The 19,712-nt window shown below is 27.5% G+C and overlaps 1 protein-coding gene across 3 annotated transcripts; it reads right to left on the reverse strand.

Moving 5' to 3' along the window:
- Positions 1-2,299: 2,299 nt before the first annotated feature.
- On the reverse strand, positions 2,300-15,707 carry LOC135923653 (THO complex subunit 1-like). Of its 3 annotated transcripts, none has more exons than XM_065458520.1 (17): positions 15,620-15,707; positions 15,519-15,573; positions 15,410-15,476; positions 15,251-15,369; positions 15,160-15,208; positions 15,024-15,119; positions 14,913-14,983; positions 14,804-14,874; positions 14,659-14,767; positions 14,342-14,605; positions 14,125-14,292; positions 10,859-10,989; positions 10,461-10,562; positions 5,255-5,320; positions 3,836-4,190; positions 3,282-3,522; positions 2,300-2,888 (listed from the first exon to the last, which is right to left on the reverse strand). In XM_065458520.1, exons 1-17 carry the CDS (start codon positions 15,688-15,690, stop codon positions 2,779-2,781), a joined length of 2,145 nt encoding a protein of 714 aa, XP_065314592.1. In that variant the 5' UTR covers positions 15,691-15,707; the 3' UTR covers positions 2,300-2,778. The 3 variants fall into 3 exon arrangements, with proteins under 3 accessions (XP_065314592.1, XP_065314591.1, XP_065314593.1); XM_065458519.1 differs by having other exon boundaries at positions 2,302-2,888; positions 3,267-3,522; XM_065458521.1 differs by lacking the exon at positions 10,461-10,562 and having other exon boundaries at positions 2,302-2,888; positions 3,267-3,522.
- Between the last annotated feature and the right edge of the window lie 4,005 nt (positions 15,708-19,712).

The following is a 19,712-nucleotide window of genomic DNA, read 5'->3' on the forward strand; positions in this document are numbered from 1 at the left end:
ATCTGTATTATTTATTATTTTTGAATTGCAATCGATGTTGATATACTCCTCTGTACTGACTTATACGAATGAAATAATGTTGATTTATTATTGGATAAAAATAAAATAGGATAGAAAGAAATTAACAAACTAGACATGTTGTTCGAGTAAATATTTAAAATTTATTTTAGAAATATAAAAATAATCAATTAATGTCTCTCAAAATTATTATTTATATATTAAAAACGTTAAAATACTATAAAAAAAATTGCAGGAGAAATTAAAAAATTGCGGGCGGGAGATTTCCAATTGCAGTAGTTTTGCAAGAGAGATGTCTGCGTGTAAACTAAAAAATTGCGGGAGTCTCCCGCTGATGGGGAGAGACATGGAAACCCTGTTCACGGACCGATGATTGCAAGATATCCACATTTGAAATTCTTACCTTTCATCCAGAACCCAAATCGTATTCCTGTCACAGAACTCCCATCAACTCATTCTTCTAATTACTCTTTCTCAAGCATATTCTCAAAACTACAAAACCAAACATCATATCTAGAATCCCAAAGGTGGTAGAATACAAGTAGCCAAATCTCTCTGTGATTTCATCTCCTCTCCTGGAAAATTTCAATAATGGATTAAAATTCCTTTACTTTATATTCAAAATTCCGAAAAATCAAACCAGTCCTTAGTTCAACAAATAGAGGATACCGCCTTAAACATCTTTCTCCGTCTAAATGCTCTCCAGATTATTCACATCACAAAAAATATTTCTCCTTCGCAGTAAAAGGAGTCTTTGATTTCGAAGAAAGACAATTTTATTATTAATATAGCCCTCAACCCTATTTTAATCAATGATATATTAGCTTATTTTTCCAAAGAGACCTTTAACAGGCTTTGCTCAAAAAACCCGACTTCTAACCCAACTCCTATAATTCTCCAACCCTACTCTCATTATGCCTCAGATTTCACATAGGAAGTCAAGAAGCAGTCCTATCTTTTTATCGCGATTCAGCTCACGAACTTGATGGGATTAAATCAATCTTCCTTCAAGACATCACTTCTTCTTTGATATTCCCCACTAAAACCAACTTATGCAATAAAATCTTAAATGGAGAAGTACAGTTTTGTTACCCCCTACTCTAATGTGCCAGACTCATTGCACTAGAAAAACCCAATAAGGATATTTAAACCAACGTCATTGGTTCCACATATTGTAGATTGGTAGCAAAATTAATTTCCTCAAGAATCTAACACGAAGCATCACACATCCTTAGCCCTTATCAATTTGGTGTAGGCGTGCTGAAGCGGAGGTACACCTTACAAATCCACCTCGAAAATAATCCAACAAAAGAACCTTTAATGAAAATCGACTTTTCTAATGCTTAACTCTTTCTTACATTCCACGTGCACCCTTTTTCCGGTATACAATAAATTCCTATTTGCTTGTGTAATTTCCCACAATCCTATAATTCAACTCTAAAAAAATATTTTCAGTCGAGGGCATTAGACAGGGTGACCCCCTCGGATCCTTACTCTTTAGTCTAGGAATCAAACATAATAAAATCTATAAATTCTTAATACCATTGCTTAACGCCTGGTACATCGATGACAGAATCTTGAGTGGTTCCAGCTTTGAAATCGACAAAGCAGAACATAATTCGCGAAATGGGCACTTCCATTGGACTCTAGCTCAATCCAAATAAACCCAATATGATTTCACATTCACGACTTAAGATGAACCAACACATCTAGGATCTCTTATGGGAGAAAACAAGGCAATATATACCTTATATCACTCCATCCTTGACATCATCCATAAATTGGAAGACATCTTTATTTTTCTACCATCGAAAAAATCTTTTTCCTTGTTAATAAATCTCTTTTTCAAAGATTCTCTACGCCTTCTGTTCTACATCGATTTTCAAATACCCTCTTCAAGATATGCGAGGATAGATAAAATTGAAAAATTGTTAATCTCAGATTTAGAGACTGCTTGGGTCCAAGCCTTGCTTCCAGCTAAATTTGACGGATTTGGCATCCGATTTCCTTTCATCCTAGCTATAGCATCATTTATATCGTGAAATACTCTCATGAAGTCTGTATACTAAACGCATCCTATTCTCTTCCTTGCTCCTGGACATGAATTTCTCGAAGCCATTTCCTAGGGCATTCTTCAAATTCAGCGGACATAAAGGGAAGGCATAGTTTATTGCCGTTCATGCAATGGCCAATTCATCAGTCATACACAATGTAACTCAATCCTCCAACGAGCCTTTAAACCAGCTCAAATACTTTCCAAACTAAAAACTCTTGCCTCTTTCAGATCAGAAGGTAAACGCCCTGAATTTTATGATTTTATCAAATTTTTCTATAACAAAAAAAAATTTTTAAAAAACGAAGAATTTTTATAAAATTTCTTTTAAATTAGTCTAGCTCCACTTACCCCTTTCTTATAAATATTGTAGTATTTTAAATTCATAAAGAAAACTGATGAAATCTTTTATTACATTTATGCAAATGAAGGACTGACTACACATCCAAACACCCATTTACCGGCCTTCAGTCCTCTTTTGCCTGGCCTTCGGCAAAAGAAAAAGTAATGTAATATGAGCCAGTAAAAATCAGTACCGTAAATGCCAGAAAATTTGTGCTATGTAAGGTTCACAAAGTAAATGAATAAGTAAAACTTTAAACCTATATCCATTTCGAAAGCATTTATAATAATTATTCAAATTCAACAAATTTATCCAACTGATTTTATATATATAATAAGGCATATTAATAATATATATTATAATATTAGGTTTTTTTAATTGAATTGCTATTTGTATCATCATTTTCAATTTTTATCCTCTTCGATAAACTATGGTTAGGAGAATGCATATCGCGATCTGACTCTGGAGCTTTTTCTTGAAATAAAAATTTAATACAAATAAATTAAAAGTCTAAAAAAAATTAAATATTATAAGAATGCACTGTAAAAGTTCAATTCTTGTAAATAAATTTTTGCAAGAAAATTTAAATATAATTTTCAGTAGTTATATAAATTATTTCCTTATATTATAATTAAAATTTTTAATTGGACGAGAGATGGTTGAAATTGACTTTGTAAATGTGAGTTAGCACGAATTCGCGCTGTATTTTTATACACTTTTCTGTGAATTAGCACTAACTGTGAATGCAGTGTTAAGAAAAATAAAGCCAAACATAAATTCCGATAAATTCGCTGATTATAAGTCTTTGCTTTTTAAGCTCAAATCAATTTACTTTAATAAATTCATATAAACTTTTTTCCATGATACCATTGTGATTTGAAGTGGTTTTATCAATATTATCATCAGGTTGCCCCATGACTTGATCTGTACCAATTTCTTTTATAAGATTGTTTCCCTCCTTCCCTTCCCCTACCGTGTCCACTTTACTGGCTTGCTTGGCTATGTTTGAAGCTTTGAAATCATCTTTTAAAATTGGTGTGGTAATGTTTTGGGTAATCATTGAAGTGGCTTTATTTTTATTGGCCTCAAGTTTAATCTTATTGGAAACCTTTATAAAAAAAACGTTGGAAATTATCAGATTTTATAAAAAATATATTACTACTTTTTTCATAGATAAAAAATAACTCTTATTTATTATAGACTTAAAAGTAGTGTATTTTAGAACGTTTTTCTCAAGGGAAAATTTTTTTTAGAATGTTGCGAGAACCATTGTAAATTATATGAATTTAACCTATACATTCTCACTTCTTTCCCTTTTATTTTAATATTGTAATCCAAGTTGCCACCAAAATATGAGACAATTTTTCAATAACTTAATTGTAAGTTATAATTTAAAAACTTTTTTATATATATAAATAAACCTTATCAATGAAATCCGATACTACTTTATTAGAAATATCAGTTGTCTTTGCACTATTGGTACTATTAGCAGCTGAAGAACCAGTTACGTTAGCAGTGTTAGGTCCCTGACTATTATTGGCATTGTGGTGATGCGAACTGCCTTGGAAGTAGGGCAAGAAGAAATGTCTACATTCCCTACTCATTAGCCTCAAGGTTTTCCATTCCCTCGTTGTCTGATCGGAAAATTGATTGTTAGCTTTGGCTAAATGTAAGTAATCACCCGAACTATCCATATCCGTATCAGTGGGATTGTTTGATAGTCTATCAACTGAGGAGTTTTGGGCCATGAATTGTTGCAGGGAAGGTTTGAATATTCTTTTTGTATTATTTAAAGTGTAATATTTAAAAGAATGAGAAAATTTAGTTAATAATAGTAAAATCCCTTATAAAAGGATTAATGAAGATTGCCATATATAAAGTCCCTAGTTTCAAGCAATTTATATAAGTACTTTATAGAATGACAAATCTTTACTACGTGGATTTAAAAAAATAATCCTTCAGATATACTGTGTGGACTAGAGGTCTGCAACGAGGGTTTTTAGCCCGTCACCCATGCTACAGGCTAGCGTAGGAGGTAAAAAATTTTTAAGCATTGGGCCGGTAAGAGGACGAGTTAAAAAAAAATTTCATACAATAGCGGGCAATATGGTGGGGTGAATTTTAAATATTTAGGCAAAATGAACAGAACAGATTATTATTTATTAAAAAATCATTATTTTTTATTTCATAATATTATATATTTAAGTTTAATTAAAAATACATAAAAATAAATAAATATGGAGCCAAACCAGACCATTAATATAATTTTTAAACATTGAGCGGGCAGATAAACTAAAATTTTTAAATAAATGTGTGGGCGGACGACTGAATTTAAAAAAAAATATGAGGCGTGCGGGTTAAATAAAATTATCAAATAAATGTGCGGGTGGACGAGTGAATTTTAAAAAAGCATGGGAGTGTGCAATTTCGAGTGGGCAAGCTTGTTGGCTAAAAATGGCCCATTGCACACTAATTGGATACACAAAAAATGAAAATAAAAAGGTTTTGGAATAATTTCTTACTATCAAATTTCTAAATAAAAATTTTTTACCGGCTGAGCAATTTGCATAAAATATTTTATAGGCTGCTGGGAAAATAATTTTACAGAACTCGTCCATATCATTTGCGGCCAGTTCTAACTGGGCCGGACTGCATAAGGAAGGGTAATATAATATTATATTATAGAAACCAAAAATAATTGAAAAATTTTGCACATATGCCTTAATTAAAATTAGACTTTCAATAAAAAAAACTAGAGCATATAAAAAATAAAGATATAAATTGAAATCGATTGGAAGTAGTTAACAATCTTTAAAAAAATAAAAATAACTTTTAATAACCTGTTTTTAGAAGCACAAGCTTTGATGTTATCAGGCTCGTAATTCCATAAAGCATTCAATTCTGGGCTGATGAAAATAATTTTTTTTTTAAATTATCATATATTATAAATTTCTCGCATAATATGGCTGCACCTCTATTAATATCGGTATAGAATAGGCTGCGATATTCATAAGGATAGTAGGCCGACATTTTTATAAAACTGATTAGATACCTATTTATATGTACAGAATATCAATAAAATTTCTGTACATATTTTATTAAGAAATATAAATAAGCAATGTGATAGGTAATTTGCCTTCATTTCAGTGTAATAGTCTTGTATCATAATTATGGGGAAAGGGGGGAGGGTTAATGTTTAGTCAAAAAATTCGTATTTATTAATAACTTTTACAAATGATTAATTCAAATCATTTTTATATAAAAAAAATATATATTAAAATATTTATATAAAAATCTATAATAAAATAGAACATATAGAAAATATTTAAAAAAGAAAAAATAAAAATTTTAAAAAAAATTTTATTTAAGGAGATTGGTAAGTGAATGATTCAGGTCAAGAATTTTTAAATATTAAATATATGTTTATAAAATGGGGATGTTTTTTCCTTTATGGATTTCGAACTGGTTTAAAAAAGATTCAAGGTGGCTAGCCCAAAATAGCAGGATGATTAGACCTGTGCGCCGATGTCTCAATCGACGGCGGCGGTATTTTTTAATTTTTTTATCGGCGTTCGGCGGCGCGCCGATTTCGCAGTCGCCTACTAAATTGTCAGCGGCTGCGGCACAATATTTATTTTAAAATATTTTTTAATGAATTTAATTTATAAATCATTGTATTACATTTTTTATAATTTATTTGGGCGATCTTTTCTAACACATTGTTAACATAGTTTAATTGATCTTAAATTAATTCCTGTCTCACTCCAATTATGTATTTTCTCATTCTCAGAAATAGACTAAGGAATTGCATTTTTACTCAGATAAGAGTAACATCAAAAACACATATAAGAAATATTCTATTGATTTTTATTATAATTAAAATAAATTATGAATGCAAGCAAAATATAAAGTATGAAATATACTAAATCAGAATTCAGATTTATCGAATTTAAATATTCTGAAATAACTTTAAGATTTTGAAGTCTGGGATGTAGAGTTGATAATATCTAATGTTTAAAATATAATTTTATTAATAAAAATATAAAATTGAAGTTCAATAATGGGAAACCTATGAATTCTTTATAATAATTTTTCTGTCAAACTAGTATTCAAAAAATATATAATAACAAATAAAAAAATTTTTTCACATTTAATATTGATTTGTAAAAGTTTATTGTAATTTATATTACCAATATTAATAAATACTATATTTAATTTTTTTTAAAACATATTAATATATTAAATTTATCAATCATCAATATTAGGATATAACTAGACCTGTCCGCCACCGGCAATTTTATTCACTGCGGAAAAGCCACCTATAAATTTTTTTTAAATAAATAGGGCGCCGCAGCTAATTTATTAGGGTTGGCGAAATCGGCGCACTGCCGAACGCTGGATAAAATTTTTTTAAAAACCGTGGCCGTTAATTGAGGCTTCGGCGCACAGGTCTAGATAAAACAGACGTTATGCAATTAGTTAGTGCCTGGGCATACCATTTTTTAAACATATGTCAAGTCGCAGACTATTTTGGACGTCATGCGCTCCATTGTAAATTCACACATTCTGCATAAATAAAAATCGCCCCGACGGCAAAACTATAGATCCCTTTGTATCAGGCAAACCCTTGGTTTGGTTTACTAGCATAGACCCCTTTTCCCTTTCTAATACTATACATGACCCTCTTCTCAAGGCTGAGTCATTGAAATGCCAAAAACATTCCCATCGCCGATTGAGATGGTGGCGGCGCGGCGTGTGTAATTTTTAGAAAGCATATTAATTATATTTATATATATTGTTATTTTAATTTGAATACTAACATTAATAAAATTAAAATATGAATTATATTCTATTGTTATATATAATAGAATAGTGTATATCATTTACATTCATTCATTCATACATCATATTTTATTTCCACAAACAATTCATATTAATTATTTTTATGGATTTGCGCGTTTTAAACCATCTATATACAATTATGAAATAACAACTCTCTCTAGTAATCATAAAAGTTATGTCTGGAGGTACTTTGGAAGTCTTATTTTGAAGAATGAAAATAAGAAAAGCACAATAATGCCTGATTATATATATTGCTTAAAATTGGCGAAAAATGATGAGGAAGATGTTCGTTAAATTTAAGCTATATTTTAAAAGTTCAAAACAACTAAATTTTTAATTTGTTTATTGCCAGCTCTATTTTGAGATCTTTTTAATGTATAAACTTAATATATAATTTATTTAATTAATAATATAAAACTTTATTAAGTTAAAACTAAATCAAATTTATAATTTGTTTCATTCTAGTTCTAATTATTTTAATGTTTTAATTATCTTTTTAATGTATAAACTTAATATATAATTTATTATATTAATTATTTAAAACTTTATTTTGAAAGTTAAAACTAAATCAAATTTATAATCTGTTTCATTCCAGCTCTAATTATTTTGATGTTTTTTAAATTCTTTTTAATGTTTAAAATAAATATGAAATCTAGTAGAGCGAAATTATGTTTTGATGTGCAGCTTAGATTTAATGCCATTTATTCTATAAACAATAAAGGAATATCAGATTTTCTAAAGGTTTAAAATGTATATATATGATTATTAAAAAATAAATTGCCTAAAAAAAATAAAAATATAAGATAATTGATTCCTCGTCAGAAATGCCTAGGACAGGGGTGCACTAGACAATGTTTATTTATCTATAAAGGTGTATGTTTTAAATCTAATGGATTCTGGACCAAAATGTTGTTCTATCACTTTTGATTTATGGATCGAACATTTCAAGCGTCGAAATTATATCACATTTAGTCTTCATCATTTATATGAAAATTTTGATTTAAAATATTTTACCCTAGCAACTAGAAATGTAACTCAAAAGTATACTGGGGGAAGAATATTATCGAGATTGATAGTATAGAATAGGAGTTCCATATATAATCCAAAATAATGCTGGGGCCAATGTCAAAAGAGGCGTCAGATTAGGGGATTATGAATCATTTATGCTTAGGGCATGGACTTCATAATTTGGTTACAGTTGATGGCATAAAAAATTGTCAGAATTGATATTCTCATTAAAAAAAATTAGAGAAATTATTTCAGCCCTCAGATATCGAGTAACTGATTTGGAATGCGAAATTGAGGCTGAACATCGTAAATGCCTGCAGTCAATTTATGAAACAGGTCATATCTTGGATATTGATGATTCTGATCCATACCTTGATGACCATTTTGATATGTCTGAAAAATCGGATAATAGAAATGGCAATGCACCAACCAATCTAATCAATGCAAAAACTTTAAAATTAAATTGCCCAACCCGCTGGCATAGCATATTAATTATGCTAGAAAGTGTTCACAGTGTAAACAAAATTCCTATAAATATTGTTCTAATTAAAACAGGAAAACATTCTTTAAAACTCTTTAATAATGAATGTGATTAGATTGATGAACTTTACGCAGTATTAAATCCATTTCGAGAGTCGGAGGAATTTCAGTCGGAGGAATTTCTTTCCTCCTAAAAAGGATCGACAATAAACTTAGGGTTATTATTTCGCAGTGTAATAGGAGCTCATATACAAATCATGATTATTCAGATATTATTTGCTTAAAAGAAAATATGAAAAAAAAGCTTGACCATAGGTTTCCCATTATTGAACTTCAATTTTATATTTTTATTAATAAAACTATATTTTAAACATTAGATATTAGCAACTCTACATCCCAGATTTCAAAATCTTAAAGTTATTTGAATATTTAAATTCGATAAATCTGAATTCTGATTTAGTATATTTCATACTTTATATTTTGCTTGCATTCATAATTTATTTTAATTATAATAAAAATCAATAGAATATTTCTTATATGTGTTTTTGATGTGACTCTTATCTGAGTAAAAATGCAATTCCTTAGTCTATTTCTGAGAATGAGAAAATACATAATTGGAGTGAGACAGGAATTAATTTAAGATCAATTAAACTATGTTAACAATGTGTTAGAAAAGATCGCCCAAATAAATTATAAAAAATGTAATACATTGATTTATAAATTAAATTCATTAAAAAATAAATTGATTTATAAATTAAATTCATTAAAAAAAATTTAAAATAAATATTGCGCCGCCGCCGCTGACAATTTAGTAGGCGCAAAATCGGCCCGCCGCCGAACGCCAATAAAAAAATACCGCCGCCGTTGATTGAGACATCGGCGCACAGATCTAATTACATCCCTCTATTATTTTTTTAGTAGCAGTCCAGTCTGGACCATAGTCTTTACATATTATTTTATTCAATGGTTATATATTGACTACTGCAATAGCCTTTAACATGATACAAATATTTTTATTAATATTTTATTTTTTAATTCTTTTTCGGAGGAGTTTTCATCGTTCCTTTTCATTCAAAAGTTTCTGAAGAAAACACTATACTTATAGTCCTAAGAGAGTGCAACATCTATCCTTTGCAAACAAATTTCTAAAACAGGTGATTTTGTCATAAAAATACATCTTTCCAATAAGATAATACAAGTTGTCAGTGCAACACTTGGCTAAAAAGAATAGATAAGTCCATCCGATTAAGTTATTGACTCAATTAAACACCCCTTTGGAAAATGATATCAGCATTTATTATTTAAAATAAATCATCAATAATAATTTGATTAAGTATATTTTAATATAAAATAAAATTATAAGCCCAAGTTTTAGGTGTGAATCATATCCATTCATCTTTTTTTTAATGGTCTATAGCCTGAAGCTGTTATTTTTAAAGGTCTTTGGTCCAAACCATTCCCTGCATTTTAATCCAGAACAAAAGTGATTTTCACTATTCATGACCCCCTTTAGTTTTATGGCTTCTTGCCAAAATTCCATAAAAAATGGTCACCAATATATATTTATAATTGATCAAAACTTACCCTTGAGTGATCAAATATAAAGATTTTATTGTAAAACTAAAAAGGGAACATTTTTTTCTTTAAAACATAAATTAAAAAATTTAGAACCAACTTGAGAAAACAAATATTCAAAAATTTTTTTATATTTATTACTTTCCTAAATCTAAATATAATTTTTTGTATCTTCGTTTGAGTTTTTTGCTTGGGGGAGATTCAGTACTTTCTATAGATTTTTTGGTAACATCCTCAGTCATCCTAGATGATAAATAATTCTTATTAATTGTAGAGATTGAGATCAACAAGATATAAAATTATTATATTAGCCCATCCATCTAGTTATAATGACTCTTTTTTTTATTAGATTCTGATGAGTAAATTTACGATGAAACACATTGATAAAATAAAATTTCACAAAAACATTTACCCCCACCCCCCCCCCTTCTTAATTAATGTGTTAACAGATGTTTAATGGCTTTACAAAATAATTATCAAATTTAATGTTTTATCACTAATAAAAATTTTAACTCAGGTGAATATTAAATATTTTGAACTCTAATTTTGGAGGAATTTTAGTAAAATTTGGACACCCATTGTTTTTCCAATCATTCCAAAATTCTTCATATTTCAAAATATCTTGTACTTTCAATTTTAATTTGGATGTGCAATGATCATCTTCAAGTATCTTTTAAAAAATAAAAGGTTAAATAAAAATATTTGTGAATTTACAGTCTAATTTAAAATTAGGACTGTGCTGATATTAGATATCAAATTGGGGCAAATATTTACCATTATAAAAAATATTAGATTGGGCCAATATTTTCATTGTTTTGGGTTATTTTATTTGTATATAAAATTATAAAATATTTTATATTTTTTACAAAATTAACCAAAACTCAATCTATTTAAAATGTTTTAAAAAAAATAGAATTATTTTAAAAGATAGTTTGAATTTACAATATAGGAGTTAGTAATATGATTTTTGTATAATTTAAAACATCACAATAAGAAAAAAATAATACATTTCCCATCAGATTGTGATGATATATGTATATAGTATTTCATAATTGAAAACATTTGAAAACAAGTTAAATAAGAAAAAAAGTAAATTGATTGATTAAAACAGATTAATACATTCGTAACATCTCTCTCCTAAATTCTCCCTGTCGTGCACGTTCCTCGTCATACAAATTGCATGATCATCACTGTCTTATCATTGATCATCATCGTCATATCATTTGCTTGGTCATCATCGTTATACATTATCATTTAGCGTCCATTAGAATAGGGATAATAAAAATTGAATTTCACATATCACGTTTTGATTTAATGCATTTTTTTTATTCGCATTTTATATATTTCTTTTATGTATGTAGCGTTTTAATTTTATGTATATAAATTTTTTTTTATTTATTTAATATTAATTGAATCGTATATTATTTATGACTTGTTTTTCTAGATAATTTTTGTATTCCTTTATATTCATCACATAATCTTGCATCGTTAAAAGCAGAGCTACACTAATATTGAACAAGAGGCACTAGTTGTCATTTTTGCCATAAAGAAATTCCAAGAATATTTGATCGACACGGAATTTACAATAATAATGGATCACAAACCATTAATATACATTTTTTTCAAAAGGCCTTAAAGAAGACACATATATGTCCATGAGGCTGCAGAAATGGAATATAGCCATAGGAGCTAACAATTTTGTTATAAAATATAAGGCGGGCAAACATAACGAAGTACCTGATTGTCTATCACGATTACCCTTATCAGACACGGATGAGACATTACATAACATAGGAGAAGAGTTAGAGAACAATAATTTATAGGACATTCCAGTTAATTTTAATAAAGTATTAGAGGAAACATATAAAGATAAAGAAATATCGGACATTATTGATGATATAAGAAAGGGTGACTGTATAAAAAATAAATTATACAAAAGTATGGAAAATGAATTAAGTATTATAAATAATTGCTTATTTAAAGAAAGCAGAATTGCGATTCCCACAGGCATGAGAAAAACTATGTTGAAAGAATTACATATGGGACTGGGTGCTGGAAAGACCAAGGCATTAGCTAAGGGTTACATATATTGGCCAAGCATGAACACGGATATTGATCTCTATGTAAGAAATTGTGAATCGTGCAACATTTGGGCAGTGAATCCGAATACAATCCAACATCCATTGGCTACAACTTCCAAACCATACGAAAGGCACATATACACTACAGGACCTTTTTTTCAAAATTTTGGTAGTAATAGATGCATACAGCAAATTTCCAATAATAACCCCGGTCAAATCCATCACTAATGAAATCATTTTAAAAGAACTAATTAAACCAATCAGTATATTCGGAATACCTGATAAAATATGGACCGAGAACGGCACAAACTTCACGAGCTACTCGTTTGAAAAATTGTGCAACGATCATGCAATAAAACATACCTTAACTTCAGCTTGCCATCAGCAGTCCAACGGACAAGTAGAGAAGATGGTAGGAACATTTAAAATGAACATGAAAAGAAATAGAGGAAAAGAACACAGATTTAGACATAGCACTAGAAAGGTTTTTATTTAATTATCGCAATACTCCGAACAGCACAGTAGGCGTAGCACCAGGCAAATTATTATTCACACGACACAAGAATAATATGGGATCTATTGAAACCTGTGTTCAACAAAGAAAAGATAACCACAAGTATAAAAACAGCTAACAGGGTGATAAATAAAGGGGATAATGTATGGTACAAAACATTTTTTGAAAACAAATGGGATAAAAGTGTTGTCGTAGGAAAAGAAAGGGAATTATTGTACAGGATCGATACTGGATGTAAAGTAATCAGAAGGCATTTAGACCAAATTAAGAAAGGAGCATGTGAGACAGCAAGCGCAAACAACGAAACGATAAGAATTTTCGAAGGGGGAAGAGTAGAAAGGAATGAAAGGCCGACAAGAATAAATTACCAAGTCATTTTAAAGATTAAAGTCACAAACAATACACGATTCAATTAATATTAAATAAATAAAAAAAATATATATATACATAAAATTAAAAGGCTACATACAAAAAGAAATATATAAAATCGAATAAAAAAAATGCAAGAAATTAAAATGGCATAAATATAAAATTAAAACGCTATAAAAGAAATAGATAAAACGCGAAATGACAAATCCAATTATTATTATCCTTATTCTAATGGACGCTAAATGATAATGTATAATGATGATGATCAAGCAAATGGTATGACGACGATGATCAATGATAAGCCAGTGATGATCATGCAAATATTATGACGATTAAGAACGAGCACGACAGGGAGAATTACTCAAGGAGAGAGATATTACGAATGTGTTAATTATCGCTAATGTGCTTTAATCAATCAATCTAATTATTTTGTTATTTTTCTTGTTTTTAATTTTCCTTATAAGGAAAACATTTGTAACAGATAGAGTAAAATTATTTTATTTTTGTTTTATTATCTGCAACAAGAAAAAGGATTTACTACTATAGCTGGACACATTCTGGAGTCATAAGCATTGCCCTTTAGATGAGATGAATAACTTATGGGAAACAAAAAAATGTACTAAATCATTTATGAAATTTTATGATATTGGTTAAAGATAGATGGCAAATAAAAATCAATCCAAATATTGGATTTGTATCCACTTTTTAATAATAACAAAAAATATTAGACCTGTAAAAATCTGAGGATCGGTACAGCCCTATTAAAAATCATCATTTATTATTTTATAAATTTAAAGGAAAAAATAAGAGGTTTAATAGTGCTTAAAATAAATTATTATACATTTAAAATATCTTTCTCTGTATTGCTAATCCATTTTTTCTTATTTTCATCAAGAGTCTGTAAATTGGTTTTAAATCTTGATTCTATGGTAAGGAATTGGAATATGAATAGGTATTGCAGTAATATGCATCTTCTAAAATGTGTGTCTTCTAACTGCATATTAAGTAACTATTGTTTAAGAAAAATATTTGGTAAATACAAATAATATAATCTTTACATTTGATCCTGTTAAATATTTGGCAAAATAAATTTCTTTAAAAGTTTTCCCAACATCATATTTGTGATTATTTATTGAAGTAAAGTGGTTTAATATGTCGTATAAGTCATCTTTTATATTTTTTGAATTTCGCTCATTTATAATTTTATTATTTTGATTAGAAATAATATTTGGTTTGTTTTTTATAGGGGATGTTATATTAGAGTTATTTTTGTCTTGATATGAATTTATTGTAGAAAATACTTTTAAAATTTCATTTGTGTCCTATAAAATATTGTTTCATGATAATAATGATATTAAAAAAATTTTAAACTAACTTCTACAAACTTAGTCCAATTGTCATTTATAAAGCATTGAATAGGATCTTTGAACACATTTTGTATAGACCAAAATTTTTCATAAAAATTATAATCCTCAATTTTTTTCCTATTAAATCAATTAAAATAATTTAATTTTTATAACTTTAGATCCTCATCATTTACACTTGAGTATTTATTAGAATTATCTATAATGCTTAATCTAATATTTTTAAACTAGAAACAAACTTTATATATTTTATATTTTATTAAACTTGATCATATTCTTCCTTATTTTCATATAATGTTACATTATCAATATTAAATTGTCCATTTAAATTAAGACCTAGGAATATATATAATAAATTTAAATATTCATAAATTACCTGAGCGATCAGAGATCAAAAATAATTTTGCTAAAAATATTTGAATCCGACCACACAAAATTGTGTCTTGTGATGGAGAGAGCCTTTTAAGTAAACCTGTAAAAATTTAAAGATAGGCTAAAAAATTAAATTTTACCATTGCACATACGCAATAGATAATTTTTCCCAGCTGTATGCATAGGTTCCTAATTATGAAAATGTAACAATAACATATTCTCAAAATAAACTTTTTTCCATAAATTTAAATTATTTTCAATGTAAGTGAATATTAAATTGCACTTATCTTTTGATAAAAGATCTAAAGAATCTTGAAGAAGTAAAAATGGAGTAGATGTTGCACATAAATCTAATAAGGTTTAATTATTTTGTTATAAATATGTCAAAACCTTCTTCAACAGCTACCAATATGGTATTAAGATATGAGACAATCCCAACAGTGTCATTGGGTAATTCCTTTAAAATAACTACTGAATAATTTGCATTTATAATTATTACCTGTATTTTTGTTATAAAAAATTTCCGTATTTCATTTTCAAATAAAGATTTATTCCTAGAAAACCAATATAATATAAATATACTATGTTACTAATATATACCCTTTACAATTATCTTGATATATACGTCGTAAATCTCCAATTTTTATATCGTAAGTTTTTAAAATTTCCATTTGACAACTAATTTTATAAAGTTTAGAAAAAGATTGTTAAATCATTACTGACATCTTGTCACTAATTATCGAAATCTTTGTAAATTGTACTTGATGTATCTTGAGTCGAACATATGATCAATTGTGCAACGAATTTAAATTTCATTGTGCTTAAATCTAATACTGAATAAAAATTGCCGGGATAAAATTTCGAAGGGTGATTTTAATATTTGGGGTAGGTTACTTAAATAAGCAACTTTAAGAGGGATCGCAATAGGACTTAAGACTCCTTAAAACTTTAAAAAACCTATTTACAGATTTAGAATTTTATTTATTTATATTTACCTGGAATATTTTTCAGATAAATTGTCATTTTTGACAAAAGCTTATTTTTTTATGATTTATGATTTACATTTTTTTTAATCACATACTTGTTAACTCCTAGGTATTCAATTTTTTAATATTTCTTCAAGAATTTTGATATCGTTAGAAAGGGGGAGGGAGGGGGGGGGGTAAGAGTAGTGGACTTCCAAATTGTTTAAGGGGGTATGGTAGACATTTAAAGGGAATAGGGGATAGTTTAAGAAGAGATAGGCATCTAAGGAGAGCTAAATTTATTGGTGGATTACGAATTAAACATTTAGATGAAAGAGTGCAAAATATATTATTATATTATATTGCATAATTTCAGTAAAAGCTAGAAATAGCCAACTAACATTATAAAAATATTATAACTACTTAAAATACAATTTTAATAGCAATATAATTGATAATCTCTTTTTAAATTTGCCATAATAATCTGTTTTTATTCAATAAAATTTTAATATTATTTATTTTTAAGGATCATGCCTTTTTTGAAGTTTGTTAATCGGTCTAAAAACATATTGATCGTCATTCTACTTTCTATTATGCAGAGTGTTAGTAAAAAATATATGTATATATATATATATAAATCTTGATTCCCCACTACTTCTTTTCCATTTTTATTCCGCCATTTTCTATTTCTTCCCAGGCTTTACCCTCCCCGCCTGTAGGCGGGACAAGGCGTTAATTTATATTAAATTACATGATTCTAAAAAAATTCAAAAATATTAAACTTAAACTAGATTTTAATAATTTTTTTGAATAACTATTTGTAGGAAACAATAACGCCTACTACTCGTATACATATATTTTTAAACGACTCATTTAGAATAATTTCTCCATATAATTTCACGAAATATTTAGAAAAAAATATTCAAAACGAAATATAAATTTAATTGAAAATGCAATTCAAACCGAAATTATTAGATATCTAAATGATAAATATTTTTCAATTGTTTTTGACTGTAACCGGTATATACACTAAGCGAATGTCTAAGTATTTTGATTTGTAGATGTGAAAATATAAGTTCAAATAAATAAGAACCTTTTATTATATACCTGTTGAAAGAATTATAGGCAAAACATAAAAAATAAAAATTTAGGAATTGTTTAAAATTTTCTAATGTTATTTAAAAAACCTGAGAGGTCAAATCTTTTACATTTGTGCCAACATAGGTGAGAAAGAAAATAGGCCCCAAAGATTGATTATGATCAACAAAAGTTTTTTAATGCTTATATAACCATATTCAAAATCTGATTTTAAAAGAGTCTACAAAAGCCACTTATAACTAATATTTTTTTGTATTAATAAATTTAAAATATACAGATTGTCAGATAAAAAATACAAAACTCGAGTAAAAGCTCTTAAAGATATTTCAGAAATAAACTAATATAAGAAGAAAAAATAATGAATTCACAATATAAAAGTGAGAGAATTATAATTAAGGTGCAAAAATTTAAAATTTTAGATGAATTTGAATAAAATTTAGAAGAATTAAAATTAGTAATAAAATATACATGAATGTTTTTAGATCCCAGAATCTTCTATTAAGGCTGTGGCCTAAATATCAAAAATGAAATTCGGATACCTTCGTAACTTTACAGAAAATAAATATAAGGCATTTTTAAAGTAAGATTTAAATATTCACCTAACTGATATTTTAGAAATCAGTCGAACTGAATCGGATATTCTGAAATATATATATATTTAATAGTTGTTTTATTTATATTTTTAAATTTATATTATGCAAATAATTTAATTCAATAAAATAAATATGTAGATTAAAAAATAAAAAAAATTATAATATGGTAGTCAGGGGCGGACTGGTAAACTTTCTAGAGACCTCATTTTTACGAGAGCTTCCCCCTCAAACCCCCATTTGATGTCCTTTTTACAAAAACATATCTAAAATAGGTTAAAACATAATATTATAGTTATCACATTTTTTAAGAAAAAGACTCATGAAAGGATATTAGTTATTTTATTTTAAGAATTGCTTATATAAAATATTAATCACATAAAAATATACTTCTCGCAATTGCGCATATAATAAAATCGTCAAACATATAGAATCACATTAATTGTACATAAATTAATACATATTGCACTATAAGATCAAAATCACACATTACATCATATTGCATCGAGAATAAGCATTATTGTTCATATAAAATCAGGATTGTAAATATAGTTTCCCAAATAGTTTGAATAAATAAAATAAACTAATATTATTTAATCTTTTTCAACGGGTATCAATGAAAATGCCTCCAATTAATCACTGCTCATATTTCAACATATTTTTTATAGTTTTAAATTTACTAGATTTTCTTTCGTAATTTACTAATATGTTGGAAAAATAGATTAGGGTATGCAGTTTTGTGCAGAGTTGGGCAAAAAAGTTACAAGTAGCTTTACGTTACATAACATATTTCCAATTTAAAAAATATAACGAAGAGCTTTATACGTTATATTTGGTTATAACGTTTATTTCTCGTTACTTTTAAAACATTTATTAAAATGATATTTTTTTCATAAAATATATTAAATGTTAAAATGGAATGTCTGACTGTACTGGTCAACAGAGAACAAGGAAATCCAATAGAACTGTGATAGAATTTCCTTATTTTCAAATCTTTTTATTTGGGGATTAAGTTGTATGTCGTTTTTTATTTTCTTAAACAACGACAGCCATTGAAAAAGTTTCAGTATAGGAAGGATGATATTATTTTGATAAAAAGAATTTTGTATGATAATTGTGAAAAACACATTATTTAAATTCATTTAAGATTATCTCTTTTTTTATTAAAACATTATACATTATATTAATTTACAAGATAGAACAGATAAAAATGATTTTTTTTTATTTCATTGAAAAAAATTATATTTCTCGATTCATCATTTGAAATCATATACTATAAATATTCAATATTAATATTTATTCATTACAATACATATTTACCCATCCCGTATAGCCCTTATTTTGATTTGCAAATTTGATTAAAGGACCAAACAGGAGATGAAAATGATGTTTTATTTGAAAAAGTATTCCTTTATTGAATGTTTTAAAATGATAATCTTTGATTTTTTTTATTAAATTAGACAATAAAATATTGGTGAATTAGTTTTGGTTTCTTATTATACTTATTTTTATTTTAGACTTTACAGAAAAATGAATCAATAATATTCTTTATCGCATTTTTCTATTTTCATTTATTCTTATTTTTAAACATGTAACGAGGAGCTTATTTGTAAGTGTTACATGTTCAAGGTAACATAACCGTTTGCTTTTTTTAAAGTGAAGGGCAACTTCACCGTTATATTTCATAACGGTTAAATAACTTTTATTAAGTAACATGCTCAACCCTGGTTGTGTGCATAGTGTTGTTAAACGGCTCATTTTGAGCCGATTTTTAAAACGGCTAACTCAATATTGTAGCCTGAAAAATATAGCCTAAGCCTTGAGATTTCGCTAATAGATGTCCAAACCTTTGTTCCTTCTACAAACAAAATCTTCAGGCTTGAGTTAAATTATTCTGGATGAAATAGTGAGTTAGCCGTTTTTAAAATCGGCTTAAAACGAGCCGTTTAACAACATATGTGTGCATTATCATAGCATCAAAGAATCTCATAGATTATATTAAGCATTGATCACTTGGTTATATTTCAACATTTATTAGAC

Source organism: Gordionus sp. m RMFG-2023, chromosome 2 (genome assembly GCF_954871325.1).
Source record: "Gordionus sp. m RMFG-2023 chromosome 2, tfGorSpeb1-WG-v2, whole genome shotgun sequence".
Taxonomy (NCBI): domain Eukaryota; kingdom Metazoa; phylum Nematomorpha; class Gordioida; order Chordodea; family Parachordodidae; genus Gordionus; species Gordionus sp. m RMFG-2023.

What these genes read in the sequence shown, in the direction of transcription:
- LOC135923653 (XM_065458519.1), bottom strand. Translation starts at nt 15,690, where the DNA reads ATGGAAATTTTAAAAACTTACGATATAAAAATTGGAGATTTACGACGT. An exon ending in AATATTTAACAGGATCAAAT is followed by an intron (nt 14,293 to 14,341) that starts GTAAAGATTATA and finishes CTTAAACAATAG; the next exon opens with TTACTTAATATGCAGTTAGA. An exon ending in GCTTGTGCTTCTAAAAACAG is followed by an intron (nt 4,191 to 5,254) that starts GTTATTAAAAGT and finishes TAATACAAAAAG; the next exon opens with AATATTCAAACCTTCCCTGC.